The sequence below is a fragment of the Ranitomeya imitator genome, chromosome 9, assembly GCF_032444005.1.
Source record: "Ranitomeya imitator isolate aRanImi1 chromosome 9, aRanImi1.pri, whole genome shotgun sequence".
NCBI lineage: Eukaryota > Metazoa > Chordata > Amphibia > Anura > Dendrobatidae > Ranitomeya > Ranitomeya imitator.
The window spans coordinates 6,809,399-6,831,028 of record NC_091290.1 but is presented as its reverse complement, the minus strand read 5'-3'; the positions used below and the strand labels follow the sequence as shown (position 1 = coordinate 6,831,028).

Here is a 21,630-nt window from a genome sequence, read left to right as displayed (position 1 = left end):
ATTGCACATACTGAAACCCTAACCCTAACCCTAACCCTAGCCCTATTCTAACATTAGTGGGGGAAAAAAAAAAATCTTTATTTTATTATTGTCCCTACCTATGGGGGTGACAAATGGGGGGGTCATTTAGTATTTTTTTTTATTTTGACCACTGTGATATAACCTATCACAGTGATCAAAATGCACTTCTGCCGGCCGGCAGATTCGGCGGGCGCACTGCGCATGCGCCCGCCGTTTTGGAAGATGGCGGCGCCCATGAAGAAGACGGACGGACCCCGCGAGGATCGGTAAGTATGATGGGGTGGGGGGAGCACGGGGGGGGGTGGATCGGAGCACGGGGGGTGGATCGGAGCACGGGGGGGATCGAAGCACGTGGGGGTGGATCGGAGTGCAGGGGGGGGGTGGATCGGAGTGCGGGGGGGTGGTTGGAGCACGGGGGGAGCGGAGCACAGGATGGAGGGGAGCCGGAGCTGTGTACCTTACAGATCGGTGGCTTGGGGGGGCGATCGGTGGGGTGGGGTGGGGGCACATCAGTGTTTCCAGCCATGGCCGATGATATTGCAGCATCGGCCATGGCTGGATTGTAATATTTCACCAGTTATAATAGGTGAAATATTACAAATCGCTCTGATTGGCAGTTTCACTTTCAACAGCCAATCAGAGCGATCGTAGCCACGGGGGGGTGAAGCCACCCCCCTGGGCTAAACTACCACTCCCCCTGTCCCTGCAGATCGGGTGAAATGGGAGTTAACCCTTACACCTGATCTGCAGGGATGCGATCTTTCCATGACGCCACATAGGCGGATTGGCACCGACTTTCATGACGCCTACATGGCGTCAAAAGTCGGGAAGGGGTTAAAGCATACAACTTTAATAAGCTGAACCTTGCATGTTATAAAGAATCCATAGCCTTAAAGTGTTTGAGCCTTATGATTGGCAGACAGTAATAATATTTCCGAGACTCATCGCCCGTGTGTTCGGTGAGTGGTTGCAGCGTGTATGAGCGGGTGTGTTGCCTGGATCGGTGTGTGATTTATGCTCCCATTACAGCATAGGACAGAGATTGAATGCTGGAGTGAGAGAAGGGAGATAGATTAACCCTTGCAGGCACAACCCCAAGTCGTGAGCTCTGAAGTGGGTACGTGAATACAAGCCATGAAAGATTTTATTACTGAGAGCCTTGAGAAGGGACATATCAGACCTTCATCTTTGCCTGTGGTGGCAGAGATCTTTTTCATGAAAAAGAAAGATGGCGGTCTCCATCCGTTTAGATATCCGAGAATTGAATCTAATTAATGTCCGAGATCCAGTAATTCCAAAGCCAGATAAACCAGTTGAGTAGTGTGGTTCTTATCACCCCATATCCATACTTAATACGGATCACAAAACACTTATGAAGGGGTGCGTGGATGGCGAAGGACAGGAGCAGACGTGTTTTTACGTCCTAATATTCCCCCATTTCAGCTACCTAAAGCATATTAAATTGTGGAATACCTGGTTATAAAACCTACTAAAACATGCCTGGACTGGGTTATAAGAAGAAAAAAGAACTTTCAACCAAGAAAATCCCTTTATTATTAGGAGGGACACCTGGAGAAGATCTAATGGAAGCCTGCTCTCATCTGAGGTAAAGGTGACAAAGCCTTTGCCTCACAAAATGGATCCCTGCAAAAAACCAGAGTCACAGCTTCACAACAGTCATATGGCGTGTAAGACATCTGTTATAAAACATCCTGCACTCTCCGAGACATCAGCTGATGCTGTACTGCAAAGAAACCGGAGGAGCGCGGAGATTCTGAGGCAATGAAGAAGCAGCGGAGAGGAGAAAATGGCGACGCGGCAACAACTCCCGCCCTTTCCGGAGCTCCAGCTGACATATCCAAAGATGCGCCGAGGGATCGCGATGGCTGCCGGAGCTGTGACACAGCGGAAGGAGGAAGCAGGAGAAGACGTGGAGACGATGGAGATCTAATGCAAGCTGCCAGACATAAGAAGAGGAGCGGGGGAGCCGCGGAGTTCTCACAAGGTATGACGCAGCAAACAGAACAATATGGTGATTCACCATCTTCATCGCTGCACAGACACGGAGAGTTCTCCTCAGCTCTCCGTGTCCAAAGAAGTAATCACAGACATGACGCTGCGACGATGCAGAGGAGAAAGGAAGGAGAATCACTGGCATTAACACCACACATTGGGGGGATCTCTTCAGCTCCCATCGATCAAAGAAGTAATTAGAGACATGATGCACCTGTGTTTGTGCCGGGGCCGATAAGCGCTGAGGGAGGCAGATCATATAATGCCACAAAGGATAAGGAAGGAAGTGATATACAACTGCGGGGCTTGTCAGAAACACCCCATGTTGGATGGTCAGAGACAAAGCCCTCTGAAAATCACACAATGTACAGGGACACAGAGGGGAAAACCCTCTTCCATAATTCAGATATAAAAGAAGAAAGAAAAAAATCAAAGAGGTGGCATTATCAGACATTCATATGGAGCAGTTAGCAAAATACTGATATTAAAAAATAAAAATCATCAACCATCACTTAATGTAAAGAATGGTGCCACTTCTACTTCTTTACATAGTAGCCATAAAACACAGAGTATTTAAAGGGGAACCCTACACATACAAAACAATTGTATAACCAGGTAATCACAGGAGACGGATCTTTCAAAGAATCATCTAATCTAAAGACAGATGAGGCCAACATTTTTTATCTGATGATGGGGGTGTTGATCTGCATCTGATTTCTCTACCTGAAAAAATTCCCCTTCTAAATCCTCATACAATACTAGAGATTACAATTTAGGGAAAATTAAAGGGAAGTTTCCTAATATAGCTCCTAATTCTGCTAAATCTGTTAAAGAAACAGCAAATATCTCCAACACAGACAAATTTGTTTCCTACCAATCAGATGAATCCATTAACTCATCAGGACAGATGGAAAATGGTCATTTTGGGGAGTTTTTTAGCGATGTAGATTCATCTGATTATAGAGGTGACTTTTTTCAGATGATATGGCCCTTGATGACATCTATTCTTCAGAGTCATATTCTTCCTCAGAACACAAATCTAGTAGTGAAAACTCTGAATTTTATAAAAAGTTTAAGCAAAAAACTAAGCCAAATCAAATTAAACCAAATCTGAAAAAATTACAAGAGCTCTCTAACACCAACAACTCATTGATAAACGATATCCAAGCAACAGATGATAATCCAACAGTAAAATGTATTATTAGCATATGTAAAGCCCTCCTGGTTTCAGTGAAAAATACTACTAGTGATGATGACTCAAAAATATCTGACACCGATTTGGAATCTGAAGGCTCTATACACTTAAACAATACCAAAGCGTCCGAGAGTTTCATTAAAGAGCTCTTTAAAGATATGTTATCATACATAGCTGTTAACACACACTCAAATTCTTATGGAGTTTCTGATAACTCCTTCAATAACTCAAAAAAAAATCTCTTCAGTCAAAAATCTAAGGTCCTCGTATCCTCATGAGGACCAAAATCTTGCTACACTCTCTGATTCATAGAAAAATATCCAACATGATATCAACTCTGTTAGAAAAAATCTAAACAATCTTGAAGACTTTAAAAAGAAAAATAATGTAAAAATTAGAGGGATTCCAAAGTCGGTCCAGAACTCCCAACTAACAGATTACATCTCTTCATTAATATCTTATCTACTTCCTAACACCAAAGAAGAAAATGTAATTGAAAAGGCCTTTAGAGTACGCAGACCTTCTGCTCTTCCACCTGATGTCGAAACAGATGTCATTGTCTCCTTCTACCCCAATTGGGTTAGAAATGCTTTACTAAATATACCAAAGGAGCCGAAATTCCTTTCTTCTCCATATAACCACTTGGTCTTTTTCAAAGACCTATCTAAAGAAACATTACAAAAGCGAAAATTATTTCAGTCCACTACCTGTGAACTCCGAAAAGCTGGAATATCTTACAATTGGTCTCAGATCTCAACGCTAAAAATTAAATTTGCATCCAAATTCATCGATATTTCATCTCCGGCGGAGGGAGCTGACTTCCTGATAGGTGCAGGCATAATATCCTCCATGGACTCCCACGGATTCCTCTCCAAGTCCAAATCTGATCTTCGTCCCAAATGAAGAAATACTACAAACAAACAACACCTTATTGAACATAGTGACTCTATTATTTGAACACCCAGAAAGACTTTTCTTCATTTATTCCTCAATTGTAGCCTGTTTTTGAACCGTACTTTGCCCCCACAAGGTCATAGGAACATCTAAAGGTGACTCCAGACATCCCAGGACGTATTTATTTTTCCTTTTGAACCATATTTGACTTTTGAGTAAGCGACAGTTGTCCTGGTTCTATTTGAGTAAGCTACAGTATGTTAAAGTATGGAAGTCCTGTATTTTCTTTCCCCTTTCTTTCCCTATTGTCTCATGTATCCTATTTTTCCCACACCCTTTACCCTTACCTTTGTTAAATTTGTAAAACCAATAAGTATTTGTTGGAAAAACAAAACACTTGCGAAACTTATAGCTAACAGGTTGAAAACAGTTATATTGAATATTATACATGAGGATCAATCTGGCTTCATGCCAGGAAGGTCCACATCATATAATATTAGAAGAGTTCAGGTGCTAACAAAGATAGGTCACAAGTATGGGGAGCCTTGGGCAATAGCTGTTTTAGACACAGCAAAGGCTTTTGATGCATTGAAGTGGCGATTATTGCAATATGTGCTTCTGAAGTTTGGTTTCTATGACAAATTTCGTAATTAGATTAAGTTACTTTACTGTATGCCAAGAGCTAATATCCTTGTAAATGGAATACTGTCGGAATACTTTGACCTAGGTAGCGGAACCAGACAAGTCTGCCCTCTGTCCCCGATGCTCTTCGCTCTAGGGATAGAACCTATTGCTCTTAAGATCAGACCGGACCCTTTGATGGAGGACATCAATATAAATTCCAGAATCGATAAGGTGGGGTTATATGTAAATGACCTGGTACTCTGCCTAAATAAAGTGGAGCAATCTCTCCCGAGAGCAATTGACCTCGTTAACTATTTTGGGGAATTGTCGGGTCTCAAAATTAATTGGAGTAAATCTGTGGTCATGCCACTTGTGGAAAATATGGCTGAACCTGTGATGTTTGGATTGCAAGTAGTACAAAAGTTCAAATACTTAGGCATTATAATTAATCATAACCCAATTAAGGACCTTAAGGATAACGTATACTCCTTTTATGATATGATGAAGAAAAGGTTCGAGTGCTGGTCTCAGCTTTCCGTCTCTGTGGCAGGCAGAATTGGCTTAATCAAAATGATAATTCTACCAGAATGTTTGTACGTGTTGGGACATTCATCAACTAAAGTCCCCAAAGGTTTTTTTAGGAAAATGCATGGCATGATGGCGACATTGATATGGAGATCATCAAGGTCCAAATTAAGTATTAGATCTCTGCAGAGAACCAAAAACCAGGGTGGATACGCAGTACCTGACCTACTTTTGTATTATCTGGCCGGTCAGATACGCTACTTCGGAGCAGTGGAGAGTTGGGGGCAGACTTGCTAATGCAGAAGCTCAGCTTATACACTTCTTAGATGGGAATACATCACGGGCAATATTAGAAGGATCATATAGACGCCACAAGGTTTATTATTTGCACACAGCTTGGCAATACAGGTGTGGCGAGAAAGTAAGCGTAACATGAAATTCAGTGACCAAATGGGAGAGACTCAGCTATGGCATAATCCCGAGTTTCCACACCTCAAAAACTTACAGGACCCAATTTTCTGGAAACAATATGGAATAACAGCACTTAATCAGATTTTTTAAAGTGAAATTTTATTATCATTTGAACAAATTTATATAAAGTTTGGGATTCCTCATAGGGATTTTTATAAATATTTGCAAATGGGACATGCCAAAACGCACCAGTTTCCATTTCCTACGATACGAGTATCCAGATAGCCATGTATAGGAGTGCTGACAACTAGGGTTGAGCGACTTTTCATTTTTTCAGGTCGAGTCGGGTTTCGTGAAATCCGACTTTCTGAAAAGTCGGGTCTCGTGAAATCGGCCGATCTTATTGAAAAGTTGGGGTCGGGGATCGGCCGAAACACGAAGCCCAATGCAAAGTCAATGGGAATTTTTTTTATTTTTATATTTACTGCAGCGCGATATAGCAGAAAAGCCGGTAATTCAATTGCCGGCTTTTCATTTCTCCTACCTAAACCGAACATGATATGAGACATGGTTTACCTACAGTAAACCATGTCATATCCACTTTTTTTTTTGCATATTCCACACTACTAATGTTAGTAGTGTGTATGTGCAAAATTTCGGCGCTCTAGCTATAAAATTTAAGGGTTAAATCGCAGAAAAAATTGGCGTGGGCTCCCGCGCAATTTTCTCCGCCAGTGTAGTAAAGCCAGTGACTGAGGGCAGATATTAATAGCCTGGAGAGGGTCCATGGTTATTGCCCCCCCTGGCTAAAAACATCTGCCCCCAGCCACCCCAGAAATGGCACATCTGGAAGATGCGCCTATTCTGGCACTTGGCCACTCTCTTCCCATTCCCGTGTAGCTGTTGGTTATGGGGTAATGAAGGGTTAATGCCACCTTGCTATTGTAAGGTGACATTAAGCCAGATTAATAATGGAGCGGCGTCAAAATTTAGAAAATGGTCTGTGCTCACTAGATGGAATGAGGACGCTCTGGCAGACATTTTCAAAAAGGGTCTTTCTGAAGCCCTTAAAGATGTTATGGTGGGGTTTCCCACGCCTGTTGGTTTGAGCGAATCTATGTCTCTGGCCATTCAGATTGATCGGCGCCTGCGCGGAAGCAAAGTGGTGCACCATATGGCAGTGTCCTCTGAGCGGAGTCCTGAGTCCATGCAATGTGATAGGATTTTGACTAGAGCGGAACTGAGGGGATACAGACGTCAGAATGGGCTGTGTTTTTACTGTGGTGATTCTGCTCATGCTATTTCTGATTGCCCTAAGCGTATTAAGAGGGTCACTAGATCTGTTACCATTAGTACTGTGCAGCCTAAGTTTCTCCTGTCTGTGACCCTGATTTGCTCATTGTCATCTTTTTCTGTCATGGCATTTGTGGATTCAGGCGCTACTCTGAACTTAATGGACTTAAGGTACCTTCTCACTAAACAACTTCACAACGATATCGCTAGCGATCCGTGACATTGCAGCATCCTGGCTAGCGATATCGTTGTGTTTGACACGCAGCAACGATCAGGATCCTGCTGTGATGTCGTTGGTCGGAGCTAGAAGGCCAGAACTTTATTTCGTCGCTGGATCTCCCGCAGACATCGCTGGATCGGCGTGTGTGACACCGATTCAGTGGTGTCTTCACTGGTAACCAGGGTAAACATCGGGTTACTAAGCGCAGGGCCGCGCTTAGTAACCCGATGTTTACCCTGGTTACCATCTTAAAAGTAAAAAAAACAAACACTACATACTGTACTTACCTTCTGCTGGCTGTCCCCAGCGCTCTGCTTCCTGCACTGGCTGTGAACGCCGGTCAGCCGGAAAGCAGAGCGGTGACGTCACCGCTCTGCTTTCCGGCCGCTGTGCTCACACAGTGCAGAGGAAAGCAGAGCGCCGGAGACAGACAGCTGAAGGTAAGTATGTAGTGTTTGCTTTTTTTACTTTTACGATGGTAACCAGGGTAAACATCGGGTTACTAAGCGCGGCCCTGCACTTAGTAACCCGATGTTTACCCTGGTTACCAGGGACCTCGGGATCGTTGGTCGCTGGAGAGCTGCCTGTGTGACAACTCTCCAGCGACCAAACAGCGACGCTGCAGCGATCGACATCGTTGTCGGTATCGCTGCAGCGTCGCTTAATGTGAAGGTACCTTTAGAATTTGCTAGGCGCTGTGGTTTTTCTTTGCAGCCTTTGCAGAGTCCCATACCCTTGAGGGGTATTGATGCTACACCATTGGCCAAGAATAAACCTCAGTATTGGACTCAGCTGACTATGTGCATGGCTCCTGCACATCAGGAAGATTGACGTTTTCTGGAGTTGCATAATTTACATGATGTTGTTGTACTGGGTTTTCCATGGTTACAAGTACACAATCCAGTGCTGGATTGGAAAACAATGTCTGTGACTAGTTGGGGGTGTCAAGGGGTACATAATGACGTTCCTTTAATGTCAATTTCCTCTTCCCCCTCTTCTGATTCCTGAATTTTTGTCAGATATCCAGGATGTATTCGATGAGCCCAAGTCCAGTTCCCTTCCTCCACATAGGGACTGTGATTGTGCTATTGACTTGATTCCTGGCTGTAAGTTCCCTAAGGGCCGACTTTTCAATCTGTCTGTGCCAGAGCATGCCGCCATGCGGAGCTATGTTAAGGAGTCTTTAGAGAAGGGGCATATTCGGCCGTCTTCGTCACCATTGGGAGCGGGATTTTTTTTTGTTGCCAAGAAGGATGGCTCCTTAAGACCCTGTATTGATTATCGCCTTCTTAATAAGATCACGGTCAAATTCCAATACCCTTTACCTTTGCTCTCTGATTTGTTTGCTAGGATTAAGGGGGCTAGTTGGTTTACCAAGATTGACCTTCGAGGGGCATATAATCTTGTTCGTATTAAACAGGGTGACGAATGGAAAACTGCATTTAATACGCCCGAAGACCATTTTGAATACCCGGTGATGCCTTTCGGGCTTTCAAATGCTCCTTCTGTATTTCAGTCCTTTATGCATGATATTTTCCACAGTTATCTTGACAAATTCTTGATTGTGTATTTGGATGATATTTTGATTTTTTCCAATGATTGGGAGTCTCATGTGAAGCAGGTCAGGATGGTATTCCAGATCCTTCGTGATAATGCTCTATTTGTGAAGGGGTCTAAGTGCCTATTTGGAGTTCAGAAGGTCTCTTTTTTGGGGTTTATTTTTTCTCCTTCGTCTATAGAAATGGATCCTGTTAAAGTCCAAGGCATTCATGACTGGATTCAACCCACATCTGTGTAGGGCCTTCAGAAATTTTTGGGCTTTGCTAATTTTTATCGCCGTTTCATTGCCAACTTCTTTAGTGTGGTTAAACCCGTGACCGATTTGACGAAGAAAGGCGCTGATGTGACTAATTGGTCCTCTGAGGCTGTTGAGGCCTTTCAGGAACTTAAACGCCGATTTACTTCTGCCCCTGTCTTGCGTCAGCCGGATGTTTCTCTTCCTTTTCAGGTTGAGGTTGACGCTTCTGAGATTGGGGCAGGGGCCGTTTTGTCACAGAGGAATTCTGATGGTTCCTTGATGAAGCCATGTGCCTTCTTTTCCCGAAAGTTTTTGCCTGCGGAACGCAATTATGATGTCGGCAATCGGGAGTTGTTGGCTATGAAGTGGGCATTTGAGGAGTGGCGACATTGGCTTGAGGGAGCCAAGCACTGCATTGTGGTCTTGACCGATCATAAGAATCTGATTTACCTTGAGTTGGCCAAGCGGCTGAACCCTAGACAGGCTCGGTGGTACCTGTTTTTCTCCCGTTTTGATTTTGTGGTCTCATATCTTCCGGGATCTAAGAATGTTAAGGCGGATGCCCTCTCTAGGAGTTTTTTGCCTGATTCCCCTGGAGTCCTTGAGCTGGTTGGCATTCTTAGGGAAGGGGTGATTCTATCTGCCATCTCCCCTGATTTGCGGCGGGCGCTTCAGGAATTTCAGGCTGATAAGCCTGACCGCTGTCCTGTAGGGAAGCTGTTTGTTCCTGATAGATGAACAAGTAAGGGTACCGTCACACAGTGCAATTTTGATCGCTACGACGGCACGATTTGTGACGTTCGAGCGATATAGGTACGATATCGCAGCGTGTGACACGCTCCTGCGATCAGGGACCCCGCTGTGAATCGTACGTCGTAGCACATCGTTTGAAACTTTCTTTCGTCGTCTAGTGTCCCGCTGTGGCGGCATGATCGCATGGTGTAACAAAGGTGTGCACGATATTGTATACGATGTAAAGGGCGGAGGAGCTGGCTACGTAGGAGCGCTAAATTCTCCACCTCCTGTGTGCCGATTGGGCGGTACAATACTGTGCGCTCATTCGACAGACAAAGGACTATTGTTCCCAGCGGATAAAACCGGAGCTGTCGAGCGCTCTCTTCATTTCTCTCTGGAGCACGTGCTGGAAACAGAACTCCTAAATTCGCTGGATTCCCTGGACTTTGATAACTACTATACAGACTTTTACGGCAAGAGGTATGTATAACGCTACAGCGTAGCAGATGTTGCGCTTCAACGGGGATAAACGCTGGAGCGTGGTCGATTGTTCCTTTATGGAGAGTAGGGTAGAAGGCCAGAGAGCCTCAGGTACACAGCTGTAGCGTGGCCCAATTAATTAATCCTTTTTCAGATCGAGCTGTAGCATGGTTCACTGCCCCGTTTATGCCAGTAGTAATATAGTTATTAGATCAATGGTCAAAACATTGTTTTGTAAGCACGTGTATTTATTGTACGTTTGTTTTCTTTTTAGGAACTATGCTCACTTCCGATGAGAGTTCTGTTGTTGCTGCTGCCCTGGTGTTTGAGGCAGCACGTCTCCAAGAGGAGAGACGTCCTAAACGAAAACGTCGCATGTGGACCCGGAGCTGGCTGCAGAAAAGATCCACATTGTCACACATGGGTCTCATAAGAGAGTTACGTGATAATAATCCACATGATTTCCGAAACTACCTTAGGATGTCAGAGGAATCATTCAAGATAATACTGTCTGCTGTTACGCCACTCATACAAAGGAGTGATACGCCGATGCGTGCAGCCGTGCCCGTGGATGAAAGGTTGGCGGTGACACTGCGGTTCCTGGCTACAGGAAGGTCTCTTCAGGATTTGCAGTTTTCCGCAGCTGTTTCCAGACCTTTCCTCAGCGTTGTGATTCCGGAGACATGCGCGGCCATTGTGCAGAGCTTAAGGCATTATATGGAGGTACTACTATTTAATTTGGGCTGCTGTGTTATGTCGATATATTATACTAGCTATGTAACCCGTTCTACGGCCTGGCGGCGCACATTTCTATTGGTATCTGTTCTCCATCCTATCATGAGCTGCTCCCATCCTGTGCCCCCATTCTGACATGTGCTGCTGCGATCCTGCGCCTCCATTCTGACATGTGCTGCTCACATTTTGCGGCTCCATTCTGATATGTGCTGCTCCAATCCTGCGCCACCCTTCTTTTATTTGCTGCTCCCAACGTAATTTAATAGGCTATATTATTTCGATATATTGTTTTGCACCCCCTCTGTCAGTGAAGCCGTTTCCTAAATTGGCTGCCTGCATATTCAGGATTGTTGACTTTGTTATACTAATCAAAACTATGCGTCAATCTCTCTAGGATGTCCACATGAGTGTATGTGCACAACAATATATTTGACCTAATTTGTACATGTTTCCTTCTCATCCTGCAGTTTCCCAAGTCGGCGGAGGACTGGAAGAAGATTGCTTCCGATTTTGATCAGCTGTGGCAGTTTCCAAACTGCGGTGGTGCATTAGATGGAAAGCATGTGCGCATCACACAACCAGCCAACTCAGCGGTGGAACGAAGCACTCATGCCGTCCATACAGCGTTCCATCCACCACGCCCAAGCGGTTTACATACCTCGAAGCAGCGGTGCAAAGCGTGGTATATTCAGCGAAGTAGAAAATTCCAATGTCCAGGTCCACCAAGTGTCCAAGTACGAAGTGAAGAAAGGAAATTTTGAAAGCAGTGAGGTGGCATTGGGAACAATAGCGCTCAGGTGACAAATTTTCCAACCAATTGTGTGCACAGAACCTTTGGCCTATCAGCACACTAGCTAGTAGCACAACACGCCCCTAGTGAACAACGTCACGCACAGATTATGCAAAATTTGCTCTGAATCGTCGTGTGTGACACGACCGTACGACTGTCCCATACGACTTCTACATCGCAAATACGTCATGAATTTATCGCTTCAGCGCCGTGCATCGTGTAGTGTGACCGCAGTCTACGATGTTTGAAACGATAATTAAGCGACGATGTAACGTCACAAATCGTGCCGTCGTAGCGATCAAAATTGCACTGTGTGACGGTACCCTAAGGTAATTTCTGAGGTCCATTGTTCTGTGTTGGCCGGTCATCCTGGGATTTTTGGTACCAGAGATTTGGTTGCTAGGTCCTTTTGGTGGCCTTCCTTGTCGCGGGATGTGCGTTCTTTTGTGCAGAATAAATAAATAACTTGGCACTCAACAGATAGTTAGTGATGAAATTGAACAAAAGGTATTTATTACTTGGATTGCAGTCCAATTTAAACGTTTCGGTCAAACATTTGACCTTCTTCAGTAAGCCGACTGCTAGTTTCACGGTAGATGTAAGTTATCAGAAAAGAGAAGGTCCTATGTTGTGGTATTCTATGGACCTGTCCAACAATGGCGTCAGCATCTAATAATCAGATTTAATTGTCGAGCTTTGGATGGTAGTCTTATGTACGTAATTAGATATGGATGAGGATTAAGGTGTATATATTAGGAAAACGCCCAATGAAATACCGGTGGCATAGGACAGATAAACTCAGATGCACGCAGGCTTAGGGTGCCTGAGTAGTGGTATGACATCTATCATAGAGGACTATTGGGGAGTCCCAAGAGAGTAAGAACACTGGAGAGAACCACTCCAGTGTAGGAGAAGTAAATGGTGTGCGTCAACGTGGTGTCCGCCGCTAGTTGAGTCATTTCACTATCGTTCTTTTGTGCAGTCCTGTGGGACCTGTGCCCGGGCTAAGCCTTGCTGTTCCCGTGCTAGTGGGTTGCTTTTGCCTTTGCCCATTCCGGAGAGGCCTTGGACGCATATTTCCATGGATTTTATTTCGGATCTTCCTGTGTCCTAGAGGATGTCTGTTATCTGGGTGGTTTGTGACCGGTTCATTTGGTCTCATTGTTTTTTCAACATGTGGTTCGTTTGCATGGCATTCCGGAGAATATTGTGTCTGATAGAGGTTCCCAGTTTGTTTCCAGGTTTTGGCGGGCCTTTTGTGCTAGGATGGGTATTGATTTGTCTTTTACTTCGGCGTTCCATCCTCAGACAAATGGCCAAACTGAGCGAACTAATCAAACCTTGGAAACCTATTTGAGATGCTTTGTGTCTGCTGATCAGGATGATTGGGTGACTTTTTTTTGCCGTTGGCCGAGTTTGCCCTTAATAATCGGGCCAGTTCGGCTACTTTGGTTTCGCCTTTCTTTTGTAATTTTGGTTTCCATCCTCGTTTTTCTTCAGGGCAGGTTGAGCCTTCTGATTGTCCTGGTGTGGATTCTGTGGTGGACAGGTTGCAGCGGATTTGGGCTCATGTGGTGGACAATTTGACGTTGTCCCAGGAAAGGGCTCAGCGTTTTGCTAACCGCCGTCGGTGTGTTGGTCCTCGGCTTCGTGTGGGGGATTTGGTCTGGTTGTCCTCTCATCATGTCCCTATGAAGGTTTCTTCCCCTAAGTTCAAGCCTCAGTTTATTGGTCCTTCTAAGGTTTCTGAGATTATCAATCCTGTGTCTTTTCGTTTGGCCCTTCCAGCTTCTTTTGCCATCCACAATGTTTTCCATAGATCTTTGTTGCGGAGATATGTGGTGCCCGTTGTTCCATCTGTTGATCCTCCTGCCCCGGTGTTGGTTGAGGGGGAGTTGGAATATATGGTTGAGAAAATTTTGGATTCTCGTTTTTCAAGGCGGATGCTTCAGTATCTTGTCAAGTGGAAGGGTTATGGCCAGGAGGATAATTCTTGGGTTGTTGCCTCCGATGTTCATGCCGCCGATTTGGTTTGTGCTTTTCATTTGGCTTGTCCTGATCGGCCTGGGGGCTCTGGTGAGGGTTCGGTGACCCCTCCTCAAGGGGTGGGGGGTACTGTTGTGAATTCCGCTCTTGGGCTCCCTCCTGTGGTTTTGTGTCATGATCCCAATGGCAGGGGATCACTAAAGGACAAGCACAGATACAAACAAGCTCTAGGGCGATGGAACCTGAGCTGACCGTGACCCTGAACCTAACACACAAATAAAAGTAGCCGGGGAACGTGCCTACGATGATCCTAGACGTCTCGCTCCAGCCGAAGATCTAACTTCCCCTATTAGAAGAAACACAGACCTCTCTTGCCTCCAGAGAAATACCCCACAGAAATAGCAGCCCCCCACATATAATGACGGTGAAATGAGAGGAAAGCACATACACAGTATGAAAACAGTTTCAGCAAAATGAGGCCCGCTAAAGCTAGATAGCAGAGGATACAAAAGTGAACTGCGCGGTCAGCGAAAAACCCTTCAAAAAACCATCCTGAAATTACTTGAACTCATGTGCCAACTCATGGTACATGAGGAGCAATTTCAGCCCACTAGAGCAACCAGCAGCAAAGAATCACATATCTGCAGGCTGGACTAAAAAACCAAATAAAGCAAAACACCAAAACAGGAAAATCCAAACTTAGCTTGACCAGAAGGTTCTAGGAGCAGGGAGCAGAGGTAACAAGACACACTGGATACATTGATAACCGGCGAGGAAATGCCAGCAAAGCCAGGTTAAATAGGAAACTCCCATATCCTGATGGAACAGGTGGAACCCAGAGACCCAGGAAAGACAAGTCACCCAGTACCATCAGTAACCACCAGAGGGAGCCCAAAAACAGAACTCACAACAGTTTTGAGTGGTATGGCTGCTTCTTGGATTTAGCTTCTGCAGCTGTTTTCACTGATCATCTTTTGGGCTCGGCTATATTAGTCTGGCCTTAGCCCTCATTCAATGCCAGTTGTCTATTGTTCCAGCCTGGAGTCATTGCTCTTTGGATTTTCCTGACACACTGACCAGTTCTGCAAAGCTAAGTCCTTGCTTGTCCTTTGCAGTTTCATATTGTGGACTTTGTTGTTCAGTACTGTCTTGTTTTTGCTCATTTGTCCAGTTTATCAGTATGGATCTATTCAGCTAAGCTGGAAGCTCTGGGCAGCAGAGTTTGCCCTCCACACCTTTAGTTTGGTGTGGAGTTTTTTGCATTTCTCTGCGGTGGACTTTTTCTAGGTTTTATTACTGACCGCACAGTGCTCTTTCCTGTACTATTCCTATCTAGCTAGAAGTGGCCTCCTGTGCTAAATCTTGTTTCATACTACGTATGTCATTTCCTTCTCCTCTCAGTCATTACATGTGGGGGGCTAATCTATCCTTTGGGGATTTTCTCTGAGGCAAGATAGTTTTCCTGCTTCTGTCTTTAGGGGTAGTTAGCTCTTAGGCTGTGATGAGATGCCTAGGCAGAGTTAGGAGCATTTCACGGCTACTTCTAGTGTTGTGTTGAGCTTAGGGACTGCGGTCAGTATAGTTCCCACCTGCTCAGAGCTAGTCTCATGTCGCTCCTTAATCACCAGAGCATAACAGATAACTACATTAGAACGGATGCTTGGGATATCAATAGAATATGGTCCAGAGTTATGTATCTTGTGTATTGTGGATGAAGAACTGTGGTTGCACTATGATAAAATATTTCTCCGGAGGTTCTATTTATTGCTAGGAAAGCAAAAGCACTTAGGTGGATGGGGGGAAGCCTCCTACTATTAATCAGTGGGAAAAACAGTGAATGATATAATACCATATGAGAAGATATTATATTGAAATAGAAGATGCCCTCAGAAATTCCTTAAGATACGAGAGAGATGGTGTGATTCACCCTTAACGCATCTATCCCCTAATGCCATGACTTCATCTAGCTCACAATATGAACACTGATGTTGTTCCTGGCAACGTATGGAAGGTGATGATGTGTGTAAACTGCAAGAGTGTACTTTTATTATGACACAAATTGGTACGTGTTAGGACTGGCGGAACGCACCAAGTATAAGGTGAAATAATATTGGTGCGTTCGCAGTCCGGGGTCCACCATGCAGGTGAAAACCTGCTGCTAGTAAATGGCAGCGCTATATGGCGGTGGAAGCGAACCCTGTAAAGCCACAGTTCCGCAATAAAACACTGAGTACAAGGAAGGAGTCAGCTAACTCAATCCCAAGACTCAGGGTTGAAGACCGTTCAGACTACTTGCGCACAACACCGCAACAATTTTTGTGGTCCGTGAAGACTTGGAAGGGAAACCGAGCACCTTCCAAAAGATGTGTCCTGTTATGAACTGGTGGTTTAGAACAACAATGGACCTGGTGGTTAAGAGCACACAAAATGACCTGATAGTTACTAATAACATAGGACGAGCTCTGAGACGTGGGAACTCTGCTGACCGCAATCCCTAATCCTATCACACCACACTAGAAATAGCCGTGGAGCACTCCTGACCAGTCCTAGGCGCCTCGGCACAGCCTAAGAAACTAGCTAGCCCTGAAGATAGAAAAATAAGCCTACCTTGCCTCAGAGAAATTCCCCAAAGGAAAACGCAGCCCCCCACATATAATGACTGTGAGTAAAGATGAAAATACAAACACAGAGATGAAATAGGTTTTAGCAAAGTGAGGCCCGACTTACTGAATAGACCGAGGATAGGAAAGATAGCTTTGCGGTCAGCACAAAAACCTACAAAAGACCACGCAGAGGGCGCAAAAAGACCCTCCGTACCGGCTAACGGTACGGAGGTGCTCCTTCTGCGTCCCAGAGCTTCCAGCAAGCAAAACAAACCAAAATAGCAAGCTGGACAGAAAAAATAGCAAACAAAAGAAACACAAGCAGAACTTAGCTTATGCAGGGAAGACCGGTAACAAGAACGATCCAGGAGAGAGCAAGACCAATACTGGAACATTGACTGGAGGCAAGGAGCAAAGAACTAGGTGGAGTTAAATAGAGCAGCACCTAACGACTTAACCTCGTCACCTGTGGAAGGAAACTCAGAAGCTGCAGCCCCACTCACATCCACCAGAGGAAGCCCATGGACAGAACCAGCCGAAGTACCACTCATGACCACAGGAGGGAGCCCGACCACAGAATTCACAACAGTACCCCCCCCCCTTGAGGAGAGGTCACCAACCCCTCACCAGAGCCCCCAGGCCGACCAGGATGAGCCAAATGAAAGGCACGAACCAGATCGGCAGCATGAACATCAGAGGCAAAGACCCAGGAATTATCTTCCTGACCATAACCCTTCCACTTAACCAGGTACTGGAGTTTCCGTCTCGAAATACGAGAATCCAAAATCTTCTCCACCACATACTCCAACTCCCCCTCAACCAAAACCGGGGCAGGAGGATCAACGGATGGAACCACAGGTGCCACGTATCTCCGCAACAATGACCTATAGAATACATTATGGATGGAAAAAGAAGCTGGAAGGGTCAAACGAAACGACACAGGATTAAGAACCTCAGAAATCCTATACGGACCAATGAAACGAGGATTAAACTTAGGAGAGGAAACTTTCATAGCAATATAACGAGACGACAACCAAACCAAATCCCCAACACGAAGTCGGGGACCCACACATCGCCTGCGGTTAGCGAAACGTTGAGCCTTCTCCTGGAACAATGTCAAATTGTCCACTACATGAGTCCAAATCTGCTGCAACTTATCCACCACAGTATCCACACCAGGACAGTCCGAAGACTCAACCTGCCCTGAAGAGAAATGAGGATGGAAACCAGAATTGCAGAAAAATGGTGAAACCAAAGTAGCCGAGCTGGCCCGATTTATTAAGGGCGAACTCAGCAAAAGGCAAAAAGGACACCCAATCATCCTGATCAGCAGAAACAAAGCATCTCAGATATGTTTCCAAAGTCTGATTGGTTCGTTCAGTTTGGCCATTTGTCTGAGGATGGAAAGCCGAGGAAAAAGACAAATCAATGCCCATCCTAGCACAAAAGGCTCGCCAAAACCTCGAAACAAACTGGGAACCTCTGTCCGAAACTATGTGCTCCGGAATGCCATGTAAACGAACCACATGCTGGAAAAACAATGGCACCAAATCAGAGGAGGAAGGCAATTTAGACAAGGGTACCAAATGGACCATCTTAGAGAAGCGATCACAAACCACCCAAATGACCGACATCTTTTGAGAGACAGGGAGATCCGAAATAAAATCCATAGAGATATGTGTCCAGGGCCTCTTCGGGACCGGCAAGGGCAAAAGCAACCCACTGGCACGAGAACAGCAGGGCTTAGCCCGAGCACAAGTCCCACAGGACTGCACAAACGAACACACATCCCGCGACAGAGACGGCCACCAAAAGGATCTAGCCACCAAATCTCTGGTACCAAAGATTCCAGGATGACCAGCCAACACCGAACAATGAACCTCAGAGATAACTCTACTCGTCCATTTATCAGGGACAAACAGTTTCTCCGCTGGGCAACGGTCAGGTCTATTAGCCTGAAATTTTTGCAACACCCGCCGCAAATCAGGGGAGATGGCAGACAAAATTACCCCCTCTTTGAGAATACCCGCCGGCTCAGGCAAACCCGGAGAGTCGGGCACAAAACTCCTAGACAGGGCATCCGCCTTCACATTCTTAGAGCCCGGAAGGTACGAAACCACAAAGTCAAAACGGGAGAAAAACAGCGACCAACGAGCCTGTCTAGGATTCAACCGTTTGGCAGACTCGAGATAAGTCAAGTTCTTGTGATCAGTCAAGACCACCACGCGATGCTGAGCTCCTTCAAGCCAATGACGCCACTCCTCGAATGCCCACTTCATAGTCAGCAACTCTCGATTGCCAACATCATAATTACGCTCAGCAGGCGAAAACTTCCTGGAAAAGAAGGCACATGGTTTCATCACCGAGCCATCAGAACTTCTTTGTGACAAAACAGCCCCCGCTCCAATCTCAGAAGCATCAACCTCAACCTGAAACGGGAGCGAAACATCTGGCTGGCACAACACAGGGGCAGAAGAGAAACGACGCTTCAACTCCTGAAAAGCTTCCACAGCAGCAGAAGACCAAATTGACCACATCAGCACCCTTCTGGGTTAAATCAGTCAACGGTTTAGCAATACTAGAAAAATTATTGATGAAGCGACAATAAAAATTAGCAAAGCCCAGGAACTTTTGCAGACTCTTCACAGATGTCGGCTGAGTCCAATCATAAATGGCCTGAACTTTAACAGGGTCCATCTCGATAGTAGAAGGGGAAAAAATGAAACCCAAAAATGAAACCTTCTGAACACCAAAGAGACACTTTGACCCCTTCACAAACAAAGAATTCGCACGCAGGACCTGGAACACCATTCTAACCTGCTTCACGTGAGACTCCCAATCATCCGAGAAGACCAAAATATCATCCAAGTATACAATCAGGAATTTTTCCAGGTACTCTCGGAAGATGTCATGCATAAAGGACTGAAATACTGCTGGAGCATTTGAAAGCCCGAATGGCATAACCAGGTACTCAAAATGGCCCTCGGGCGTATTAAATGCAGTTTTCTATTCATCGCCCTGTTTAATACGCACAAGATTATACGCACCACGAAGATCTATCTTGGTGAACCAACTAGCCCCCTTAATCCGAGCAAACAAATCAGACAGCAGCGGCAAGGGGTACTGAAATTTGACTGTGATTTTATTAAGAAGGCAGTAATCAATACAAGGTCTCAAAGAACCATCCTTCTTGGCCACAAAAAAGAACCCCGCTCCCAATGGCGACGACGACGGGCGAATATGTCCCTTCTCCAAGGATTCCTTTACATAACGCCGCATAGCGGCGTGCTCAGGCACAGACAACTTAAACAGTCGACCTTTAGGAAACTTACTACCAGGAATCAAATCGATAGCACATTCGCAATCCCTATGCGGAGGTAGGGCACTGGATTTGGGCTCATCAAATACATCCCGGTAATCCGACAAGAACTCTGGGACCTCAGAAGGGGTGGATGATGAAATAGACAGAAATGGAACCTCACCATGTACCCCCTGACAACCCCAGCTGGACACAGACATAGATTTCCAATCCAATACTGGGTTATTTACCTGTAGCCATGGCAACCCCAACACGACCACATCATGCAGATTATGCAACACCAAAAAGCGAATATCCTCCTGATGTGCAGGAGCCATGCACATGGTCAGTTGGGTCCAGTACTGAGGCTTATTCTTGGCCAAAGGCGTAGCATCAATTCCTCTCAATGGAATAGGACACTGCAAGGGCTCCAAGAAAAACCCACAGCGCCTAGCAAACTCCAAGTCCATCAAATTCAGGGCAGCGCCTGAATCCACAAATGCCATGACAGATTAGGATGACAAAGAGCAGATCAAAGTAACGGACAAAAGAAATTTCGACTGTACCGTACCAATGGTGGCAGACCTAGCGAAACGCTTGGTGCGCTTAGGACAATCGGAGATAGCATGAGTGGAATCACCACAGTAAAAACACAGCCCATTCCGACTGTTGTGAATTCTGTGGCAGAGCTCCCTCCTGTGGTCACAAGTGGTACTTCGGCTGATTCTGTCTATGAGCTTCCGTTGGTGGATGTGAATGGTACTGCGGCTTCTGAGTTTCCTTCCTCAGGTGATGTGGTGAATTCGTTAGGTGCTGCTCTATTTAACTCCACCTAGTGCTTTGCTCCTGGCCTCCAGTAAATGTTCTAGTATTGGTCTTGCTTCCTCCTGGATCGTTCCTGTGGCCTGTCTTCCTGCATAAGCTAAGTTTTGCTTGTGTTATTTTTGTTTGCTATTTTTTCTGTCCAGCTTGCTTAATTGGTTTTTCTTGCTTGCTGGAAGCTCTGGGACGCAGAGGGAGCACCTCCGTACCGTTAGTCGGTGCGGAGGGTCTTTTTGCCCCCTCTGCGTGGTTGTTTGTAGGGTTTTGTGTTGACCGCAAAGCAATCTTTTCTATCCTCGGTCTGTTCAGTATGTTGGGCCTCACTTTGCTAAATCTATTTCATCTCTGCGTTTGTATTTTCATCTCAACTCACAGTAATTATATGTGGGGGGCTGCCTTTTCCTTTGGAGTATTTCTCTGAGGCAAGGTAGGCTTATTTTTCCTTCTTAGGCCTAGCTAGTTTCTCAGTCTGTGCTGAGTTGCATAGGGAGCGTTAGGCGCAATCCACGGCTGCCTCTAGTGTGGTTGGATAGGATTAGGAATTGCGGTCAGCAGAGTTCCCACGTCTCAGAGCTCGTCCTATGTCTTTTGGTTATTGTCAGGTCACTTTGTGTGCTCTGAACTTCAAGGTCCATTGTGGTTCTGAATTACCTATTCATAACAGTACTGGATGCCCAAAGTACTAATGCTTCTCAATAGAGGGAAAAAAGAAGTTCTGAGACCATTTTTTTTCCTTTGCACTGTGTTTTGCCTTTTTTTTCCCCTAGACATTTGGGTGGTTCAGGACACAGGTGTAGTGATGGACATTAAAGGTCTGTCTTCTTGTGTGGATAATCTCACTGCAAGAGTACAAAAAATTCAAGACATTATGGTTCAGAAATCTATGTTAGAACCTAGAATTCCTATTCCTGATTTGTTTTCTGGAGATAGAACTAAGTTTCTGAATTTCAAAAATAATTGCAAACTGTTTCTGGCTTTGAAACCTCGTTCCTCTGGTGACCCAGTTCAACAAGTTAGGATTATTATTTCTTTATTACGTGGCGACCCTCAAGACTGGGCATTTTCCCTTGCGCCAGGAGATCCTGCATTATGTAATATTGATGCGTTTTTCCTGGCGCTCGGATTGCTGTACGATGAACCTAATTCGGTGGATCAGGTAGAGAAAAATTTGCTGGCTCTGTGTCAGG

The 21,630-nt window shown here is 45.4% G+C and overlaps 1 protein-coding gene across 1 annotated transcript; it reads left to right on the top strand.

The window, feature by feature from the left end:
• The first annotated feature begins 1,803 nt into the window (after positions 1-1,803).
• On the top strand, positions 1,804-12,293 carry LOC138649506 (uncharacterized). The gene is made up of 3 exons (XM_069739980.1): positions 1,804-2,026; positions 10,484-10,932; positions 11,412-12,293. Exons 1-3 carry the CDS (start codon positions 1,804-1,806, stop codon positions 11,703-11,705), a joined length of 966 nt encoding a protein of 321 aa, XP_069596081.1. The 3' UTR covers positions 11,706-12,293.
• Positions 12,294-21,630: the final 9,337 nt, after the last annotated feature.